At 44.6% G+C, this 19,064-nt stretch overlaps 1 protein-coding gene across 1 annotated transcript in view; it reads left to right on the top strand.

Moving 5' to 3' along the window:
* Positions 1-234: 234 nt before the first annotated feature.
* Positions 235-19,064, top strand: part of LOC102290904 (guanine nucleotide-binding protein G(o) subunit alpha) — a gene marked incomplete at both ends in the record, with an annotated part of 83,087 nt that continues 64,257 nt past the window's right edge. The window contains 2 exon segments of the mRNA XM_005950475.3: positions 235-743; positions 1,514-1,556. Coding sequence (XP_005950537.2) covers positions 626-743; positions 1,514-1,556 — 161 coding nt within the window.

The raw sequence follows: 19,064 nt of genomic DNA, 5'->3' as shown, positions 1-19,064 counted from the left end.
AAGGCCGCGCCACTGGGAGCGTGGATGTGCTCTCCCACATTTGTTTTCACTGCTCTGACGTCAGAAACCTGCAACTGAACGAATGAACTAACGGAGCACTGAGCCCCTACCGGAGCTACCGGGAGGCAGTAGTGTTACAGAGCGAGTCCCCGCCGCCGCCCGCCCCGGAGGAGCCAAACGGAAGAACCGAGCAATGCGCACCGCCGCCCAGTAACGCAGAATAGACGAGTGGAGAAGAAGAAGAAGAAGAAGAAGGGAACCGTTATCGTGATTTACTAACGGAGGAAAAAAAGAGAAAAGAAAGACACGGATAAAGGACGGACCAGCTCCGAGACCACGCGTGAGAAGCGACCAGCTGCGGAGGCTATATCGTCTCGGTGTTGCGCTGTGGATCAAACCGAGCGGATCCCTGATTTCAATGCTTTAACGGTGCTTCTACCCGGCTGCCCAGAAAGAAACAGAGGGATCGTAGAGGGATCGAAGCCTGAGCAGAGAAAAGGGGGGCAATAAACCAGCGAAGGAAAGAAAAAGGATTTGCAATTGAAGTTTCATTCATTCGTCTAATTATTGCGCTTTCTTCCGTGGATCCCGGTACCGATACTCTATCAAGCTGTGTTCTCTGACCATGGGATGTACTCTGAGCGCAGAGGAGAGGGCGGCTCTGGATCGGAGCAAAGCCATCGAGAAAAACCTGAAGGAGGACGGCCTCACCGCGGCCAAAGATGTTAAACTGCTGCTGCTCGGTAAGAGACTTGGCTTTAATGCTCTTCTCTTCGGCTGGTAGCGCCAGGGCTGAGAAATGAGACCCTGGGGCCGTGGGAAGGTGTGGTGTGTGTGCGTGTGCGCGCGCGCGTGGGTGGGTGTGGGTTGGTGGTGGAAATAAAGAAAGAAAAGAGAAACTGTCGACGTCTGTCACAAACTATATTCAACAACAAGAACAAAGATGCGTTATGATTTTTTATTGTGCATTTGAAGGAACCCTTCCTTCCTATTGCGTCGTTTTGAAGCCACCTGCTTGAATAACGGCAGATGGTCCCAATGTTTTAACGCGCAATCAGTCAGTGGGTCGGTAAAAGACGACATCTACACCAGAGATGTTAGCTGCAGATGGAAGCCAAGGCGAAAAAATGGCAGCATGCAGCAGTGGAGGGCCCCGCACAGGCAGCACTGCTTCATTGGTTTGGGATTGATTCATTGATTCTTTGCGCGAAATTAACCTCGAGTGTTTAATCTGTTTGACTCTGTTGCAAGATGGAGGATGGAAGAGGCTGAGGAAGAAAGGCTTCAGCCACTTTGTCCATCTCTTTCATCTCCACCCGCTGCTGCTGTGCTGTGCACATACCTCCCTGCCTCTCTCTCTCTTCCCTACCCCTCCTCTCTGACACTCTATCTCCATCTTTCTGTCAAACACACACACACACACACACACACACACACACACACACACACACACACACACACACACACACACACACACCCTGTTTATATTGTCTTCTTGTCTCTTATCCCTCAGGGGCCGGAGAGTCAGGGAAAAGCACCATCGTCAAACAGATGAAGTAAGTCTTTCATAACCACGGTCTAATAAACCTATATAGTGTGCATGTGTGTCCTTTTTCTTATGCCCCCCCCCCCACCCACACACAGACACATAGAACACATCAACAACAACACACACACACACACACACACACAACACACACAACACACACACACACACACACAGGTGCTGCACTGTTGACAGCCTAGTGTAACATTTTTATCTGATGCAAAAATGGATCCAGATTTAATGTTTAGCTACTAAAAAAACCACAATTTTAGAAACATATGATTGGTCTGGAGTTTCCAAGTTTGTGCATCTGCAAAAGGACGACTGTATCGTTTGACGGTTGCAGGATGAATCATTGGTTACGGTTATGTTCAGACAGATGCAGTGGGTTTTCTCACCCACTGCAGTGACTGGGTAAGTTATGCATTCACTGTCCATTTTAAAAGCACTGAACTGTTGTTTTGTTTTTTTACTGTTAAATCCTGTAATAATACATTGTAGGAGGATTAGTTTGTGTAGACACCAGGGAAACGCTGCTACCTGTTACCCTGGTTGAATGATAATGTTCCCACACAAATGACTACCATCATTATATAATCGTGATATTTTATTGAGCTTAAACACTTTATCCATTAGCGATGGGGCTGACTGACTCTAAAGTAAGAACTATTCTCATTTTATTCTGTATTGTTTTTTTTTTCAGGCTCTCAAATTATTTACTTGTTGATTTTTTTTCCTGGTGGGAGTGGTTGGGATGAGGCTTATAGGCCATCATGGACCAGTAGCTGAAAACTGAAACGAGAAACTGAGTGCGACAATCTTTGACCCAAAATGTGACGTAGCCGTTTTATTGTTGTAATATTTTTACTGAAACATTGTTTTACCCTGTGAAGGCTTACACAGTTACCAGATGTGAGTCCAGTGTAGCTGTGGCACATCTGGATTTCTCCTGTTGAGATTTAGGGCTGAGTTCAGGGGCTTAAAGTAAAGATTTCTTTCTCCTGTGGACTCACAACGATGTGCGTAATGATCCTTCTATCAGGACTTATCTGTGGCAACCTTATCATACTCCTAATGCTGTTTTTGTGTTTACAGCGTCGCTGCAATAATCCTATAAAGCACCTACAGCATTTACTATAGTTCCTCTGTAAGGCTGGCCGCACATAGGCTGCCCCCCCCCCCCCCCCCGTCCTTTTCTTTCAAATCTGTAATCCCATTATGACATATGGTTTTCCATCAGTCTTCTCCGCTGGTGTATTTTAGCCGATAATAGGCTTGCTTTGGTTGTGCATGCATGGCGACGCATCACATGACGGACACGAGTAGATCCAGATGAGCCTGTTGCTCAGCTGTTAATGGTCCTTCCAGCAATGGACCAGTCCTCCCAGTGGGTTCACTGGAGTCGTTGTATGCATTGGACTGATGTAATTCGTGCACTTATAAAACCTGGCGTTAATCCATTTAGGTCTGAGTCTGTTGGTTTGATAGATTTATCTAGACGGTGCCGACAAGGTTGTTACTTTATATCCTTTATTACATAAGACAGCGTGGATGTTTTTGACTTCTGCTCATCAATTGACACGATTTCCTGACAAAAAGGAGCCAGTTATTGCTCTTCACATCAGTCCTGCCACCTCCATGTGTCTGCTGTCTGGTTACAGTCTGCAAGAATGGATGTCATGTTCAAACTATTCTTGGTTTTATCCACTACGCTCTATACTCTTATCAGGGTTCGTTCTATTTGCGGGTATCGAGCAGCGTGATGCAGCGGGACCACATCAGAGGCATTTTCAAAGTGCCAGTAATGGACTACTGTATAAATTGTAAAATTAGAGCATTTGTGTTTCTTTATAAACAATCGAAAACTTTTTTTTCCAAAGTGGCGGTCAGCGCCCTGTGAGGGAAGCCTTTTAGATGCTCTGGAAACTCCTCGCTGCATTTTCTTTCACAGTGTGCTTTCAACAGCGGGGCGTGCCCGAGTGACCTGCTGCTGTTAGTGGACTGCTTTCTTCGCACAGGGAGGACGAGTGGATTAGATTAAGGTTTAGATTTAACGGCGTGTCCACTGAGCTGCGGCGTATCCGTGTGGCAGCTGCGTGTGTGTGATCTCAATGATTGGAAGTAGGGAGTCTATTATAGCAGCACTTTGTATAATACAGCATAGACACAATAGTGTGCACTGTGCACAGGTGAAGTCGTTTAGGTCTGTGCCCGTTCTCCTTTAGAATGCAGATTATTGCTTTCCGATGTGATGCAATCACTGAATGACAGCAGCTCATGACAAAGCAGCGATAACGTCTCTGAGGGGAACGCAGGTGCTCGTCGTTGGTGCGTGTTAGCGATAGTGGATTAAGTACAGCAGTGTGTGGATGACTAAGCTCTGATGGTGTGAAGCTACAGCATGGTAGGACTGCACTTCTGAGACAGTAAAGAGGAAGCAGGATGACGAACTGAGGAAGAACATGTTTGACTGTGCAGAGATGGGGAACTGGTTTCAGAATCATGTGAATGACTGGATTGTGTGCGTTTTTGCATAAGTACGTAAACGATGTTATCTCGTGTGTAATGTTTGGGCCGCAAACTCGAGGGACCTGGTCATGTGTTAACAGCATATCACTGTGTGTGTGTGTGCGTGCACGAGGAGACACCATCTGTTTATGGGGCCTGTGTGTGTTTAGACGTGTGCAAATGTTCTCTCGATGCCCAGCTGGCAAACTGACCTCTCCAGCAGCGTTCACTGTGAGCATGTGAGAAAACTAATTTAATGTCGGATATTTTCATATCATCAAACAGGAGCGAGGAAGAAGCCGCCGTCAGGCAAAGTGAGGAAGATATTAGAGGTTGTTCCCAGCAATGTGACTAAGTACAGCCCTCTGTCCTGTCAAGTGGCTGTGAGTAGGCTGCACTCTGCCCTGAAAGGCTTTGCTTTGGGGGCTGCTCCTGGAAGGGCAAACTCCAGAGATGGGTGTAAGCGTACCAGGAAATGGATTAATTATTTCTGGAGATGTAAGATTTATATTTTATAGGTTTGCCTAATGACCTAGCAGCAGTTAAAGGATAAAATAGCAAAATCGGTGCTGAAACAAGTGGAATTTCCAGCTTCCAGTTTCAAATCATAGCGTTCAAGATCCAAACACTGCTGTTTTATAGCTGACACGCTGCGCTCGTGGACATTTTACAATGCTACCATAGCCTTTATTTATTTTTGTAAACCATGTTTTTGGCCCTCAGGTATGCAGATGTTTGAAATGACTCAAAGGGTGAGGTGTTACCAGCATGCTTGTATTTTGGTCCTTGCGTAGTCGTAAAGCCTCAGTTTAGCTGAGCTGTCATGCTTATCACACATTCTAATCACACATTGGTCTGTAAAAAGAAAAGTCATAAAGGAGGCATTCATGACATCTTTTGACACGTTATTAAATGTCTGTGTAATTTCTCTTTCAATAACTGACAGAATACAACACATGCAAGCCAAGACTGTTAAACACATCATGAGTTAAATGCACTTCATAGTCACAGAGTAACAGAGCAGGCCTGCATTGCTCACTTAATAAAGATGTCGTTGAGTAACTGACTTTTACCCAAACAGGGCAGGGACGCTCGTTTCATCATCCCTGCTTAGGAACGTTTAAAGCGGTGGGAATGTTAAGCTCGGGATCGCGACGTGCTCAAACAAACCAACATCAGTGATTATTGGTTTTTGGTGTTTTTCTGTGGAGATTTATGCAGTAAAATGGTTATTCTGAAGTAGTTCATTCAACATGAAATATCAGCTTTCAATTTTGTATTGATTTAAACTGACGTGAAGAAAATTGTGAACCAAACTTATATGAATTCATAAATCTTTATCCAGTTATTTTGATTAGAGTGTGTTTTAGCATCAAAGCAATTCAGTCAGTTATTCTCTTTGTGTGTGTGTTCCTGTCTAGCTATCTTTGTGAGGACCAACAGTCACTTGTGAGGACACACTCACCGGTCCTCACAAGTTTGAAGGCCTTTTTGAGGCTAAAAATGTGGTTTTAGTGTCAGGGTTACAGTTAGGTTTAGGGTCAGGCGTTCATTTGTAATGGTTAGGGTGAGGGGCTGGGGAAACCATTATGTCAATGAAGGTCCTCACTAAGATAGCTAAACAGGCTTGTGTGTGTGACATACAATGCCTTCTTTTCAGAATCAGAATCAGAATCAGAATGGGGTTTATTTTCTGTATTTCCCTCTCGTCTTTATCTCTGGCTTTCTCAGTCTGTGTATATGTGCGCTTGTGTCTTGCTGACACGATCGGAGGCGACCGGCCGAAGGGAGAACAAACGGCGTCCGTCCCTCGCGGCTGCGCTGCTTCCCACAGGCTGTTCCCACCGTGTGTGTGGTTTCTCTCTCTAGAACACAAGATAATTGGGTTTAAGCCTCAGAAGAGGAGAATAGAAGGGGGAAGGGAAGCAAAACTGAGGGAAAGAGGTGGTGGTGTTTTGCTCAGAGAGGCAAAGGAGCGTTATAGATGGAAGGAGGCAGAATTTAATGAAGGCAAAAAATACCCAGCACATAGAAACGGGGCAAAGAATTGCAGTCTGCAAACAGGGGATAGAAAAGACTGAAATTACAGGAGAAAATAGGAAATGTGACAGTGATGGAAACAAGGATGAAGTAGGAGAACAAGAAAGGAAAGAGGGAACACAAAGAGCAAGGAGGAGAGTCCCAGGGACAACACACTGAAGCAGTGAGGCACGAGAATTCAATTTCTTCTTTCTCAAAGGACAGAAAAGTGTTGTGGGAGTGTGAAAGGAAACAGGATAGGAGAGAAGAGGGTGCAGCGATATACGAGGAGGGAGGATGAGTGTGAATCAGACTGGGAAGGTAAGAGGAGGAAGATGAAGACATTTTGAGCTACAGAGGAGAGATCGGCAAGTGAAACAACATGTTATAACTTATTCAGCAAGCTAGAAGAAGTGACAAAGAGAGTCAAGGACAAAGAGCAAAGAGCACTTCTCTCCTGGACTCTGCTCTCCTTGATAATTATTAGCTGCCTTTTTCTGAGACGCTCAGACTCCAGCAGAGGAACTGGGCTGCAGAGAGCAGGGGCAGCTCGTGCTGGCACCAACTCCAGTGTGGCACGGAGAGGCCGTCTACAACTGGTCGTCCAAAACGGTCCGTCAGCTAGATAGTCATCCTTCATTGGCCAAATGTAGCCATGGGCGTGCTCTTTACTGGAATGATTTGATTGGTCGCTTCAGTGAGCCATGAACTAACAGCAGGGGTCATCATAGCTGTGTGTGCGTGTGTGATGCCCTTTTTGTTTAGTGTCTCAATCAGATCTGCATGTTGTAAATAGTCAAATTTGAACTCGGCTATCAAAACCTTATCGGTGCATGCACACCGAGACTCGTACTTCTCATCCCAGGGGAAGAAACTTCGGCACTTCCCTTTTTCGTCTCCTCCCTTGAACTCACCTCGTTCACAGTAATCTTCAGTTGTTCTTGTTTCCACGCAGTAAGTCAGTCTTTACAAACTGATACTTAAATATCAGACCTTTAAAATTGATCAGTTCCACTTGGAAATCACAAGTACAACACTTACATTATGGAAATATCAAAGGCAAACCTCCCAGAAAGGCCGTGTGAAATTTCCAGGAAATTGTTGGAAGAAGAAGTCTCTTTGTGACTGTTGAAGGCCTTTGAAAAAAATCTCTTTCCTGCAGGAATGATGACATCAAAGCTGATTTTGTACTTGATTTGTTATGTATCCTATTACCTGAATGACTGTTAACATCGCTCAACTAGCTTTTAATATTGATGGTCTTTACCATAGACTGCAGGTGAGGACAGCACACGAATCACTGATTTTAGTTCAATCAGACTAACGTCTTGTTTTGTCTGTTTGTGTTAGCAACATGTTTCTCTGATCCCTCGTGAAACCAAATCTGCGCCACAAGAATCTTCCAAAATAAAATGAGTGAAAAAGGTGCCTTTTTCTACTCGGTGTCTGCTGCGGGGTGTTTATGTGAGCATCCAGTAGTTAATTGGTATAAAATCAACTGGTGACATTAAAAACTAGTGATCTTTATAAAAGAGCTCTTCATAAAATCCCTCCTGTTGCCCCGTGCAGACAGAGATCTCGTATAGTCACACGTTTTTTCCCCTTTTCTTATTTGGTTGTTTTTATCTGCAGCTAATCGTGCAGCAGCTTTATTACTCGGGTAACACAACAGGCTCTTTGAATATGCTGCAAATCTTTCTGTGTTTATTGTCCTACCTGTTCTCCATTTCATTTTAATTATATTAAAGTCAATGCGCACACATAGAAAAATATTCCCCTCTAGTCCTTCTTCATCCTTCTTGTTCCTGGGACCTGCTGGAGCCACTCCCCCATCTTGGGAGTCACTGGGACCACTGTTTCCTTCACCCTCCACAACTTCTCGAGCTCTTCTCTGAGCCCTTGATATTTGTCCAGCTTCTGTGTTCCTTCTTCCTGATGTTGCTGTCATTCAGTATTACTACGTCCATCACTACGGCCGTCTTCCTCTGGTTGTCCACCACTACTTTGGTTAGCCACTGTCCGACAGGATCTTAGCTCGGTCATTCTCCACCACCCTAGGGGCGTCTCCCATTTTGACCTCGGGACTTCCAGGCCGGCCACTTGGTTGTGGCGTTCCATGTATGCCTTGCCTGCTAGCATCTTGCACCCTGCTGTTATGTGCTGGATTGTCTCATCTTTACACAGCCTGCACCTGGGGTCTTGCCTGGTGTGATAGACCCCAGCCTCTATGGATCTTGTGCTCAGAGCTTGTTCTTGTGCTGCCATGATTAGTGCCTCTGTGCTGTCTTTCAGTCCAGCTTTGTCCAGCCACTGGTAGGATTTCTGGATATCAGCCACCTCCTCTATCTGCCGGTGGTACATACCGTGCAGGGGCCTGTCCTTCCATGATGGTTCCTCGTCTCCCTCCTCTTTCTTGGGTTTCTGCTGCCTGAGGTATTCACTGAGCACTCGGTCAGTTGGGGCCATCTTCCAATGTATTCTTGGATGTTCGTTGTCTCATCCTGGACTGTGGTCTGACACTCACCAGTCCCCGGCCTCCTTCCTTCCGCTTAGCGTACAGCCTCAGGGTGCTGGACTTGGGGTGAAACCCTCCATGCATGGTCAGGAGCTTCCATGTGGTTCTGAGACGGGTCATTGGGCAGGAGTTGGACCGGTCCCTTCCTCCATTAGCAGCTGGTTCACACACATAGACACATAGATATGGTTCACATGCGCACACACACAAACACACGCATATATACACACACACACACACACCACACATATATATATATATATATGTATGTATGTATGTATGTATATATATATATATATATATATATATATATATATATATATATATATGTATATATATATATATATATATATATGTATATGTATTATATATATATATATGTATATGTATATATATATACATATATATATATATTTATATATATACTATATATGTATATGTATTATATATACATATATATATAATATATATTATATACACTATATATATATATATCATCATTTGTATAAAGCCAGGTCATTTGATCATTTGTATAAAGCCAGGTCATTTGATCATTTGTATAAAGCCAGGTCATTATGACTGTGTGTCTGTGCGCTAATCAGGGCTTCTTATAAGAAACAAAGGTCTTTTGTTATAGGGAATTGTGTGTGTGTTTGTGTGCAGTTACACACACTTGAAAGTTTCTTTTTCTTGGTGCTTTTGTTTGTGTGGCTTTGTGGTTGTGCGACTTTTTTTCCGTGTGTGTTAGAGGTATTTGGCAGATTTCCTGTCAGTTCAGTGCACTACGAGACAATGGAGTCTTGTTACAATGACCACACTCAGCTGATATAAAGTCAGCTGAGTGTGACTGTGGCTGTGTAGCTGAAAGAGTGTCTGGTTAAATGCATGTTTGTATTTTTGTATTTGTATCATAACTAACTCAGAGCAGACATACGCAGCAATACAAAAAATTAAACTATTCCCACGGCACTGTAAACTGTAACATATACAATGTTTATTTTTGATTCAGTTTAAGTATGTTGCATTAAATTGTAAAACATTTTACTTTTTTCCTTTCATGTTTGCTTTACTAACAAAGTACAAAGTGATAAAGAAAAACTTGATAATGAGTATATAGCTGTGCATATATACGTACAACAGCAGTCAGCTAATTAATTATCCAAAATATTCATCTGGTTAAAATAAGTGAAGCATCACAGTTTTAGACTCCGTTTTCGCACAGACGCCATGTCCAGGTTGAGTCCTGATGTTTGGATACGTATCATTAACGCGAACAATTTAAACTTCTGCTCCCACTGGAAGAACCAAAGTCACTTAAATCTCGCTTAGCATTGTGTTTATCTACTGAAATGATTGAAATAAAGAGACCTTTTTGAAATAAGAAGACAAACAGCAGCAGTATTTTGCTGTCTCTGTCAGGCCTGTCTGGGGTTCAGGTGTGCCTATTTTCTTTTCATTTGTTTCTACTGGATCGGCCTGTTGTTTGCTCCCTCAGCAAGTCATTAATATTGACACAGGAGAGGACAGGTAACCTGAATAATTACATTTTCATTTATGAAGAGGTGAGCTACTGTCACTGATGACACACTAATAGCAGTAGTGACACAGCATGCTCAGAAGGGAGTTCTGTTCGACCAAAGTCCTCATCCAGACCAAAACCATACTGTCCCTGCTGCGAGAATAAGGAGCATTTCCTGAACGCTTGTATAGAGTTTAAGAAACTGACCACCGACCAGATGGTGAGGTGGTTAACTGATGAACAGCGGTGCTGGAAATGTGGAAGAACTCACCAGCCGGAGGTTTGCACCCTCAAACGACCTTGTAATACCTACAGAGAGCAACACCTGACTGTACTGCATGATGCGGTCCAGCAGATCCAGAAGAGTGTGCTCATGATGACTGCTCCGACTACAACAGTGTACTTGGATAGGCCAAACCGGTCTCCCAAGGTGATGCTGAAGGTTGTAAAGGTCTTGCTGTACAACAGGGACCAAACATACTCAATGGTGGCTCAGAACGAAGCATCATTTTATCACAAGCTGTTCGACGTTTAAACCTCACCCCAGAGTCCTGAGACACTTACCCTGCGGGGACACTTCCAAGTGTCCTCCCCCTACAAACCTGGGGAGAAGTATCATATACAAAAGGCATTCACCGCTGATGCCCTTGGTCTCTCAGAACATTCCTATCCGGTGAGGATTCTCCAACGCCGCTATAAACACCTGCTTCACTTACCTCTGCCTTTGGTAGACCATGTTCAACTTCTGCTGCTTATCGGCTCTGACATGCCTCATCTCATGGCACCTACAGAAGGTCCCATCAGTATCAACCAAACTCCTGCAACTGAGCAGCAGTGCCTGTTCACAGCAACAGTTGTGCCAACCAGTGAGCTTTTCAGGAATGTTGAGCGTCTCTGTCAGATTGATATGCTGCCTTATGTGAAGAGAAGCAGGTAACCCGATCGAAGCAAGATCAGCAAGCTCTAAACCTACTCCAGACATCCACCATCAGGGTCACTGTTGATGGGACAGAGAGGTATGCCACACCACTGCTTCGTCGCGCCAACTCCGCCACGCTTCAAACTCCTATCGAAGCAGTCTTGCCAAGTCTGCGCAGTACAGAGAGGAGACTTGTCAAAGACCCACAACGCGCCGAAGTATATTGTCAGGAGAGTCAGAAGCTAGAGAAGATGGGCTATGTAGCCGTGGTGCCACATGAGATAGCTAGAACCACTGCAGAATCCTGGTTCATACCTCACCACACGACTGGGGGAGAGAACTGAACCCACACTGAGGAACGTCTACAAAACACTTGCGTGACAGTATGATCCGCTAGGTTATATAGTACCGTTCACCACACAGGCCAAGACTCTGGTACAGGATCTTTGGAAGGAGCAGCTCGGCTGGGACGACCCAATCCAGCCACCTAGCCTTCGTGACAGATGGCTTGCCTGGGAAAGGGAGATTCCTGATCTTATCCAAATGGAAATCCCCAGATGTTATGCACCAGTGTCTGCTGATTCATCTGTTTCAAGTAGAGATCTTCACGTCTTTTGCAACACTTCCAAGAGAGCATATGGGTCTGTCGCTTACCTGCAGAGAGATGGGAATACCCGGAGATATGTGGATAGCGTGAATAACCCTGCTGATGACATTACCAGGGGCAAGACCTTGAAGGAGCTGTCACGACCACACCGGTGGCACCAAGGCCCTGAGTTTTTACGTCAATCCGAGGAGCATTGGCCGACCAGCCCACCAGCATATCCAGAGCCAGAGGATGGTGAGCTGAAGAAATCATATTTCTGTGGACAGGTTAGGGTTAACTCCTGCCCTCAACTTCCTGAAATCAGCATGTTCTCCACCTGGAAGGATCTCATGAAGACAACAACGCGGTCCCTACATCTGGCGGCTGACCCAAACTCAAGCTCGCCCAGTGAAGCAGACGATTACATCAAAGCTGAGAAACTCCTCCTCATTCCCAGAGGAGGCCAAGGCACTCAGGTCTGGCAGACCATTGCTAACTAACAGCCGTTAGAACTCCTTATCACCCGAATATGATAAGGATACGGAACTGGTGGAAGGTTACGAAGAGTTGAGCAGCTGGAGCTAGACACCTTCCACCCGATCATACGAGACCCAAAAAAAAAATCCTCTGACTAAGCTTATCATCTAGGATTTTGATGAGACCCTCCTTCATCCTGGACCAGAGAGAGTGTTGGCTGAACTGCGTTGCCGGTTTTGAATCCGTCGCGGGAGGGAAGCAGTCAGACGGTATCAGAGGGACTGCAGGCAGTGTCAGGCTTGGCGTGCCAATCCTTCCATCCCAAAGATGGCAGATCTACCACCAGCTCGTCTGCGTCTGTATAAACCATCCTTTTATTCAATTGGAGTCGATTGTTTTGGACCCTTTACTGTGAAAATTGGACGTCGAACAGAGAAGCGTTGGGGCATAGTCTTCAAGTGCATGACGACCCGTTGTGTGCATCTAGACCTCTAACCTTCGAGAGCCTTGACACTGACTCCTTTCTGATGTCATTAAGGCGCTTTATTGCCAGAAGAGGCAAACCTTTTAAGCTCCTGTGTGACAACGGGACAAATTTTGTCAGTGGAGCCCGAGAGCTACATGAGGCCTTTGAGACCATGGTGCCTCAGTTGAAGGAGCGTTTGGCAGAGTAGCAGATTGCTTTCCGTTTCAACACCCCCCAGTGCTCCTCACTTCGGTGGCACCTGGGAGAGAGAGGTCAGGTGCGTGAAAACTGCTCTTTAGGTCGTACTCAAGGAGCAGACGGTCCCTGAAACTGTGCTTCATACAGTCCTTGTGGAAGTGGAAGGTATCGTAAATGCTAAGCCTCTCGGCTACGTCTCATCAGACATAGCAGATCCAGACCCCATCACACCTAACATCCTGCTGATGGGGACGCTATGATGCATCACTCCCTCAAGTGGTTTACGATACCAGTAACCTTATCAGGAGTCGCAGATGGAGACATAGTCAAGTTCTTGTCAACCACTTCTGGTCCCGATTCATCCGTCACTACCTGCCTATCTTGCAAGAGAGACAGAAGTGGCAAAAGATGGTAAATGGTAAATGGCCTGCATTTGTATAGCGCTTTTCTAGTCCCTAAGGACCCCAAAGCGCTTCACACTACATTCAGTCATTCACCCACACATTCACACACTGCTGATGGCAGCTACATTGTAGCCACAGCTGCCCTGGGGCACACTGACAGAGGCGAGGCTGCCGGACACAGGCGCCACCGGGCCCTCTGACCACCACCAGAAGGATGCGGAGTACCTCAAACCGGACCAAGTGGTGCTCATAGTTGATCCTCAGCTCCCAAGAGCTTTATGAGTGGCCTTTCTACCTTGGATTCGATGGTCTGTGCAGACAGTCGGGGGCGGCTGTGTTAGAAAGCCCACTGTTTGCACGTTGTTTGCTTGGTTGAAGTGTTGTGGTTTGTTTATTGATAGTGTTTGCGCTGTGGAGATTGATATGTCCTACGTCATTGAACTCACCATATCATTGCTGACGCTCCTTGAATGCACCACTCTGGGCCATGTGCTGCTAGTCTGCCTTGTAGATGCTGATAGCCAGCATTGCTCCTTGTGTCCTCTCATCAGCATCTCGTGGGTTTTGGTTTATTGCTGTGTGTGAATGCCAGAAGGTGGGTTCTGTTTACATGATGTTGTGTATGTCAGATGCTATTGTGTGTATTTGTTCCCTCGTGACTATGCTAATGTTATCCTATGCTAATACGCTAATACGCTATGTAAGCTACTAAGTTAGTTAATGCTAATTATTAATTCTTGTGTAATTGTTGAAGTTGTTATAGATGTGAGTGTTGAATACAGTTCCTTGTGCTATCTCTGTGCTAGAATTATGTCTGGGCATGTTGAATGTTTTATGTGTGCTGTACTGATAGTTGCTTTATGTATCGTTACTACAGACCACAGCTGAATAAATCTCCTAAACTTGGAAGCTGCCTCCGTGTTCTTTAACCGGAACACACCCACCATACCTTGCTGCTCTAAATCAGCTAAACTCCTGGAGACAACATTCTCTCCATTTTACAGCATGCGTCAGATGTAAGCATAAAAGTAGCCTAGGTTGTGTTTCCTCTGAAAACTTTAGTTACATAACTGTGTATTTAACACTTTAACAAAAACTAAACTAACAGGAGCCAGCACAATGCGCAATACAACTGACATTTCTTCTACTTGAGCTGTGTCTTGGGTCGAGCTTTTAACCGGCTGTTTAAAGGCCTGCGTGTGGGTAAGGCTGCTTTAGCTGCCTGCTTTGAGCTGTCAGGCTAATACAGAGGCCCACACCTGATTCTGCCCCGAGGTCACTTCCTGTGCCTTGCCCCTGGTCTTTCTCCCAGCTTTCCTGTCTTCTCACTACTGTCCCATCAAAGAAAGGCTAAAAGCAGTGCAGTGGCAGAAGTAATATCCATTCACCGTTTGCTCTTCCTGTCATATATAGTGCAACTAACGAGTGCTCCGGCAATGCTCAGTTGAGTCATTTGTTTACTTTTGGGTTGCACATCACCAGCTGCTAGCATCTCCTCCTTCCTAGCCTGGTTGTACTCAATGGTGTATTTGTGCCTCGCATGATAAAACGAGTGTGTAGTTTCAACCTTCAGCAAGCAGGAACTATTTTCTTGCATATTTTCCAAAGGATCGTGCTTTGTTGGATGTAGCTCTCCTTCAGGTACTAAATCATCATCGGAGGGTGACGCGTGGCTCTCACTGTCAGACAGCGTATACTGATACGATCAGGGACAATATGACACGACTAACCCAAACTGTCTCTCACAGAGCAGACACTACCTTAAAGTGCCTGCTTTGGTGTAATCAGCAGAGCTATTCTTTATAAATCACCTGACGCATGCGTAGGTTTTGGATCAGTGCTACACTCTGCCTTATTTACATACATCTACATCTTCTACCTAAAGCTTTCTGCCAGTCACAACGTTGCTGTAGCCAAGATTTTAGCAACGATGTGGCTGTGAGGAGTGGGTGATATGAAGCTGGGGAAAAAGATCTGGATCAGATTGGAAATGGCAAAAAAACAAAAAAAAAAACAGCTCACAGAAAACAGGTGAAGCTCTCCCAGGGTGGTGTCTCTGAGGGCCAGCATGTGTCTTTGACGTGGGCTGTGGAAGTGCTATGCACCTGAAATGTACACAGCTGACAGTTAAACCACAGCGGTGTCATTTGATAAGCTCGTGAGCTACTGTTACAAAATGGTCGAAACACTGGACTAGATATGACTGCAAGTGTCAGCAGCTGTATCACTGATTCATTCATCTTCTGAACCATTTTAGTGTTACGGCGATGGCCTGAAGCCTGTCCCAGCTGTCACTGGGCAAGAGGCAGAGTACACCATGACCGATTAGCATTTTAACACCGGGCTGACACGGAGGGAAAGAAAAGAAAAATTCACTCTTCTATTCACACCTCGTGCCAGTTTACCATCACCAGTTAGCCCAACAAGCTGTCTTTGGACAGTGGGAGGAAACCAGAGTCCCCCGAGAGAACCTGAGAGGCAAGCACAGGATTAACATGCAGACTGGTGCAGGGCTGCCAGCCAGCATGGAAGCTGTCGAGTGTATTTGCTGTTTGTGCTGATCGCTGGATCCTCAATGAGAGAATGACAGGTCGCACTGTTTGAAACTGAATTACAAGGTTTTCGTGCAACATGCTGGGTGTGACTCTGAAGCCGTCGGCAACTGTTAATTAGGCAACGGTTACGACACGGCACCACCGCAGTGGTTGCACTAAGTTCTGCAAAGATAGCGTGTGTGTGTGTGTGTGTGTGTGTGTGTGTGTGTGAGCATTCTTGTTCCACTCTAGAAATCAGTCACAGGGGAGGGGGAAAGGGTGTGTAATGCATCAGCCCCGTGTTTTTAATTAATAGTTAATTGCAAATGGAAAATTAAAGGGAACGAGGACGAGAGGAGTAAAAAAAGAAGAAGAAATAATTAGGTATGAGGAGCGAGGCAAGTTGGAGGAGAACATGTCATGGCAGTGTGGGGGAGAGGAGAGCGAGTGTGATGTTAGAGGAGAGAGATGCACGAGGAAGGGATGAAAGAGGAGTTGGCAGATAAACATAACAGGTGACAGTGAAACAGAGAGATAATGGCAGATAGATTTAATGAGGTCTCCCTAGATGTAATACTGAACTGTAATTATTCTGCTCACCTGTCTGAGCTTACATGCATGTGTATGTGGTTCTTAACATCCCCCCTGAACCTACAGACTGTGTCTCTTGGCACCAGAGCTCTCCATTAGCACATGAGCAAACCTGAACCAGGAGGCCTCCTCTTCAGCTCTGCAACGGTTAGAACCAGATCCTGAAGAAGTATGTTAGCCTCTAATAAGCCGGTCGCATAGGGCGAACGTTGTGGTGCAACACTGCATGAAGGGTATAAATGTAAAAATGTGTCAGGCTTTTCTTTCTCTCCGTTTCTGAATAAACCTTCAGGTGCTGCGAACATTAATCTGGTGTTATTGAATACAGTAGGACGGCTCATGCTCTTAGACAGGTCACTACCTATTTATTATACACTGTGTATTACTTTGGATATAGCTAGGATTAGCTGGTGGTGTACAGACCAGTTTACAGCCTCGGTAGAGTTCCTGTTCCTGCTTGAAAAACGTTAAAAAGTCTGCCACTGGAGCAAGTCAAAGTTCAGTATATTAAGCCTTGAAATTAGAAAAACTCATTCTTAGCTAGGGCTGTTCGATATAACGATATATATCGGATGACGATATAAAAACGTCTATCGTTTCATTTCACACTATCGTTTGTTTCGTGGTGTCGCAAAATAAACTGTTTACGGCAAGATTTTTTCATTATTCTGATGTCACTGTAGCGGCTGTATTCATTTCTTATAGTTCTCTCTTTCTCTTATATTTAATATAACCACACTACGGACGGACAAGCGCCTGTTTTTATGCGTTGTCGTTGTCGGTAACAGCATCACGTGTCGGCTTGTTAATGTTCCACATAAACCTTTCACAATAAAGCTCAAGATCCTGTTGAGACTTTTCAAAATAAACCGAATCACGTGAAAGATGCAGAGTGTTTACGGATGAGAAGTAAAAAAGAGCCGCCAGGTGCTAAAAAATAAACCTTAGACTCAAACGTTAGAACAGGCTTTTCCCCGCAGCACGCCGTGTAATAAATACTCACAAAGAAAACGGCGCCGTTACAACTTATGTCTAAAAATGCATCGTTTCATGTATCGGTTAAAACGCTCGACTCCAGCTACACGACGCGCAGCTGGAAACACTTCACGCAAGACGAGCTGCCCGAGATTCACAGACTTTACAGAAAATGTTACATGTTTGTGATTTATATCGTTATCGGACGATAGATGTCTTATATCGGGATATGAGGTTTTGGTCATATCGCACAGCCCTATTCTTAGCTATATTTGACTAGTGTTGTGAAGGTTTGTGTCTCATAATAGGTTCATGGTGCTCAAAAGTAGCTTTTTTTATAACCTTCCAACATCATCATCTTGGTTTTAAGTGTATAAAACTTATTTTCATTTCTAAAACTGTGACGCTGTTCTAGATTTAAGTCCAACACCTCACTTAAAATAAGTCATAATTCTCCATTTCTGGTGCATTTACCTTTCCATAAGCTAAACAGCTTTGTGTCTAATTTGAAGTGTGATGAGATATTTTGACTAGAAATTGAACAAAAATACTTGGTAACATTTTGAGTTTTTGCAGTGTTTACTTTAAGCTAAACGTAAGATTTCAATACCTGCATCCATAAAACTGAATTATTAGTTTTATTAATGCTTTCATATATTTTAAGTACAGTATTTGTTGCTCTGGAGATTGATGGTGAACTGATGCAGCACATGCTCCCTACTGAATTATCACAGCTCCTGCATGTAAAACTGTTGTGGCTCTTCTATCCTGTCCACACTTACAGTCTCCTATAACTGTACTCATGAGGCACATTTAGGGTATGTTATATAACATATGATGCTACTATACTCACTGCCCACTTTGACATACACGCTTTTTCAACTGCGTGTGAATACAGATATCTAATATTTTTGTGTTGTTTAGAGTCTTGCTGTCTGCAGTGTCTTCTTAGCTAAGAGAGATGAAGTGGTGAAGCAGATGCAACATCTGAGGTGACCAGCTTAGTCATTGACAGTCCAGCTGGGTTGATGTTTTATGTAGTGTTATGTAGTAAGGCTGCGTTTGCAGATTGTTTTTCTAAATCATGCGACAGCATCAGATAAACATCTGGATGTTTGGATTTGGACGTTTTCAGTTCATCACGGGACTTTTCTTGAAGGCTGTTGTAATCTTTAGCTTTGTGCTGACTCTGGGGTTTCCCCCTGTAACTGCTTCTCTTGTTGCTTGTTACAGAAACTCTTCTACCATTAGATTTTCGTGGTCGATGAAGAAGCAACGGTGACGAGCGTAGAGATGTTCCAAACGTGACTGCAGTTGGAAGAATTGTTTCTGCTCTGGAGATGTTGAGTGATACAGATGATGAGAGCACAATAAATACTGAAGAGTCTTATGCACTCACTGGCCACCTTATTAGGTACACCTGGCTAGTGCCAGGTTGGATCCCCTGTTGCCTTAATGTTTCATGGCCTGACTCAACAAGGTGCTCTGCTGCACACCTCAGTGTTGCCTGGCCATTCTCCTCTGACCTCTGTCAACATCTCCCCCACGTCTACATGCCTGTATGTATTGAGCTGCTGCTATGTGCTTGGCTGATTAGTGACTGATACACACTGATCTGTCAGAACAGATATTTCCAGATCAGTAGTTCATGTTACGAACATCTCACATGAGTGTTGTCAGTGCACAAAGAAAGTCTCTTTCTGGCCTAAAAAGGGCTAAATTCCATTTATTTTCACCTATCTGAGCTGGAAAAGACGCACTGGTGCAGACGGGGAATCCAAAGAAGAAAAATGATAACGTTTATTTA

The sequence above is a fragment of the Haplochromis burtoni genome, unplaced genomic scaffold, assembly GCF_018398535.1.
Source record: "Haplochromis burtoni strain Fernald_Lab_line unplaced genomic scaffold, NCSU_Asbu1 Contig_792, whole genome shotgun sequence".
NCBI lineage: Eukaryota > Metazoa > Chordata > Actinopteri > Cichliformes > Cichlidae > Haplochromis > Haplochromis burtoni.
Note: the sequence above shows the minus strand (reverse complement) of the source record. Positions and strands in the feature narration are given on the sequence as shown.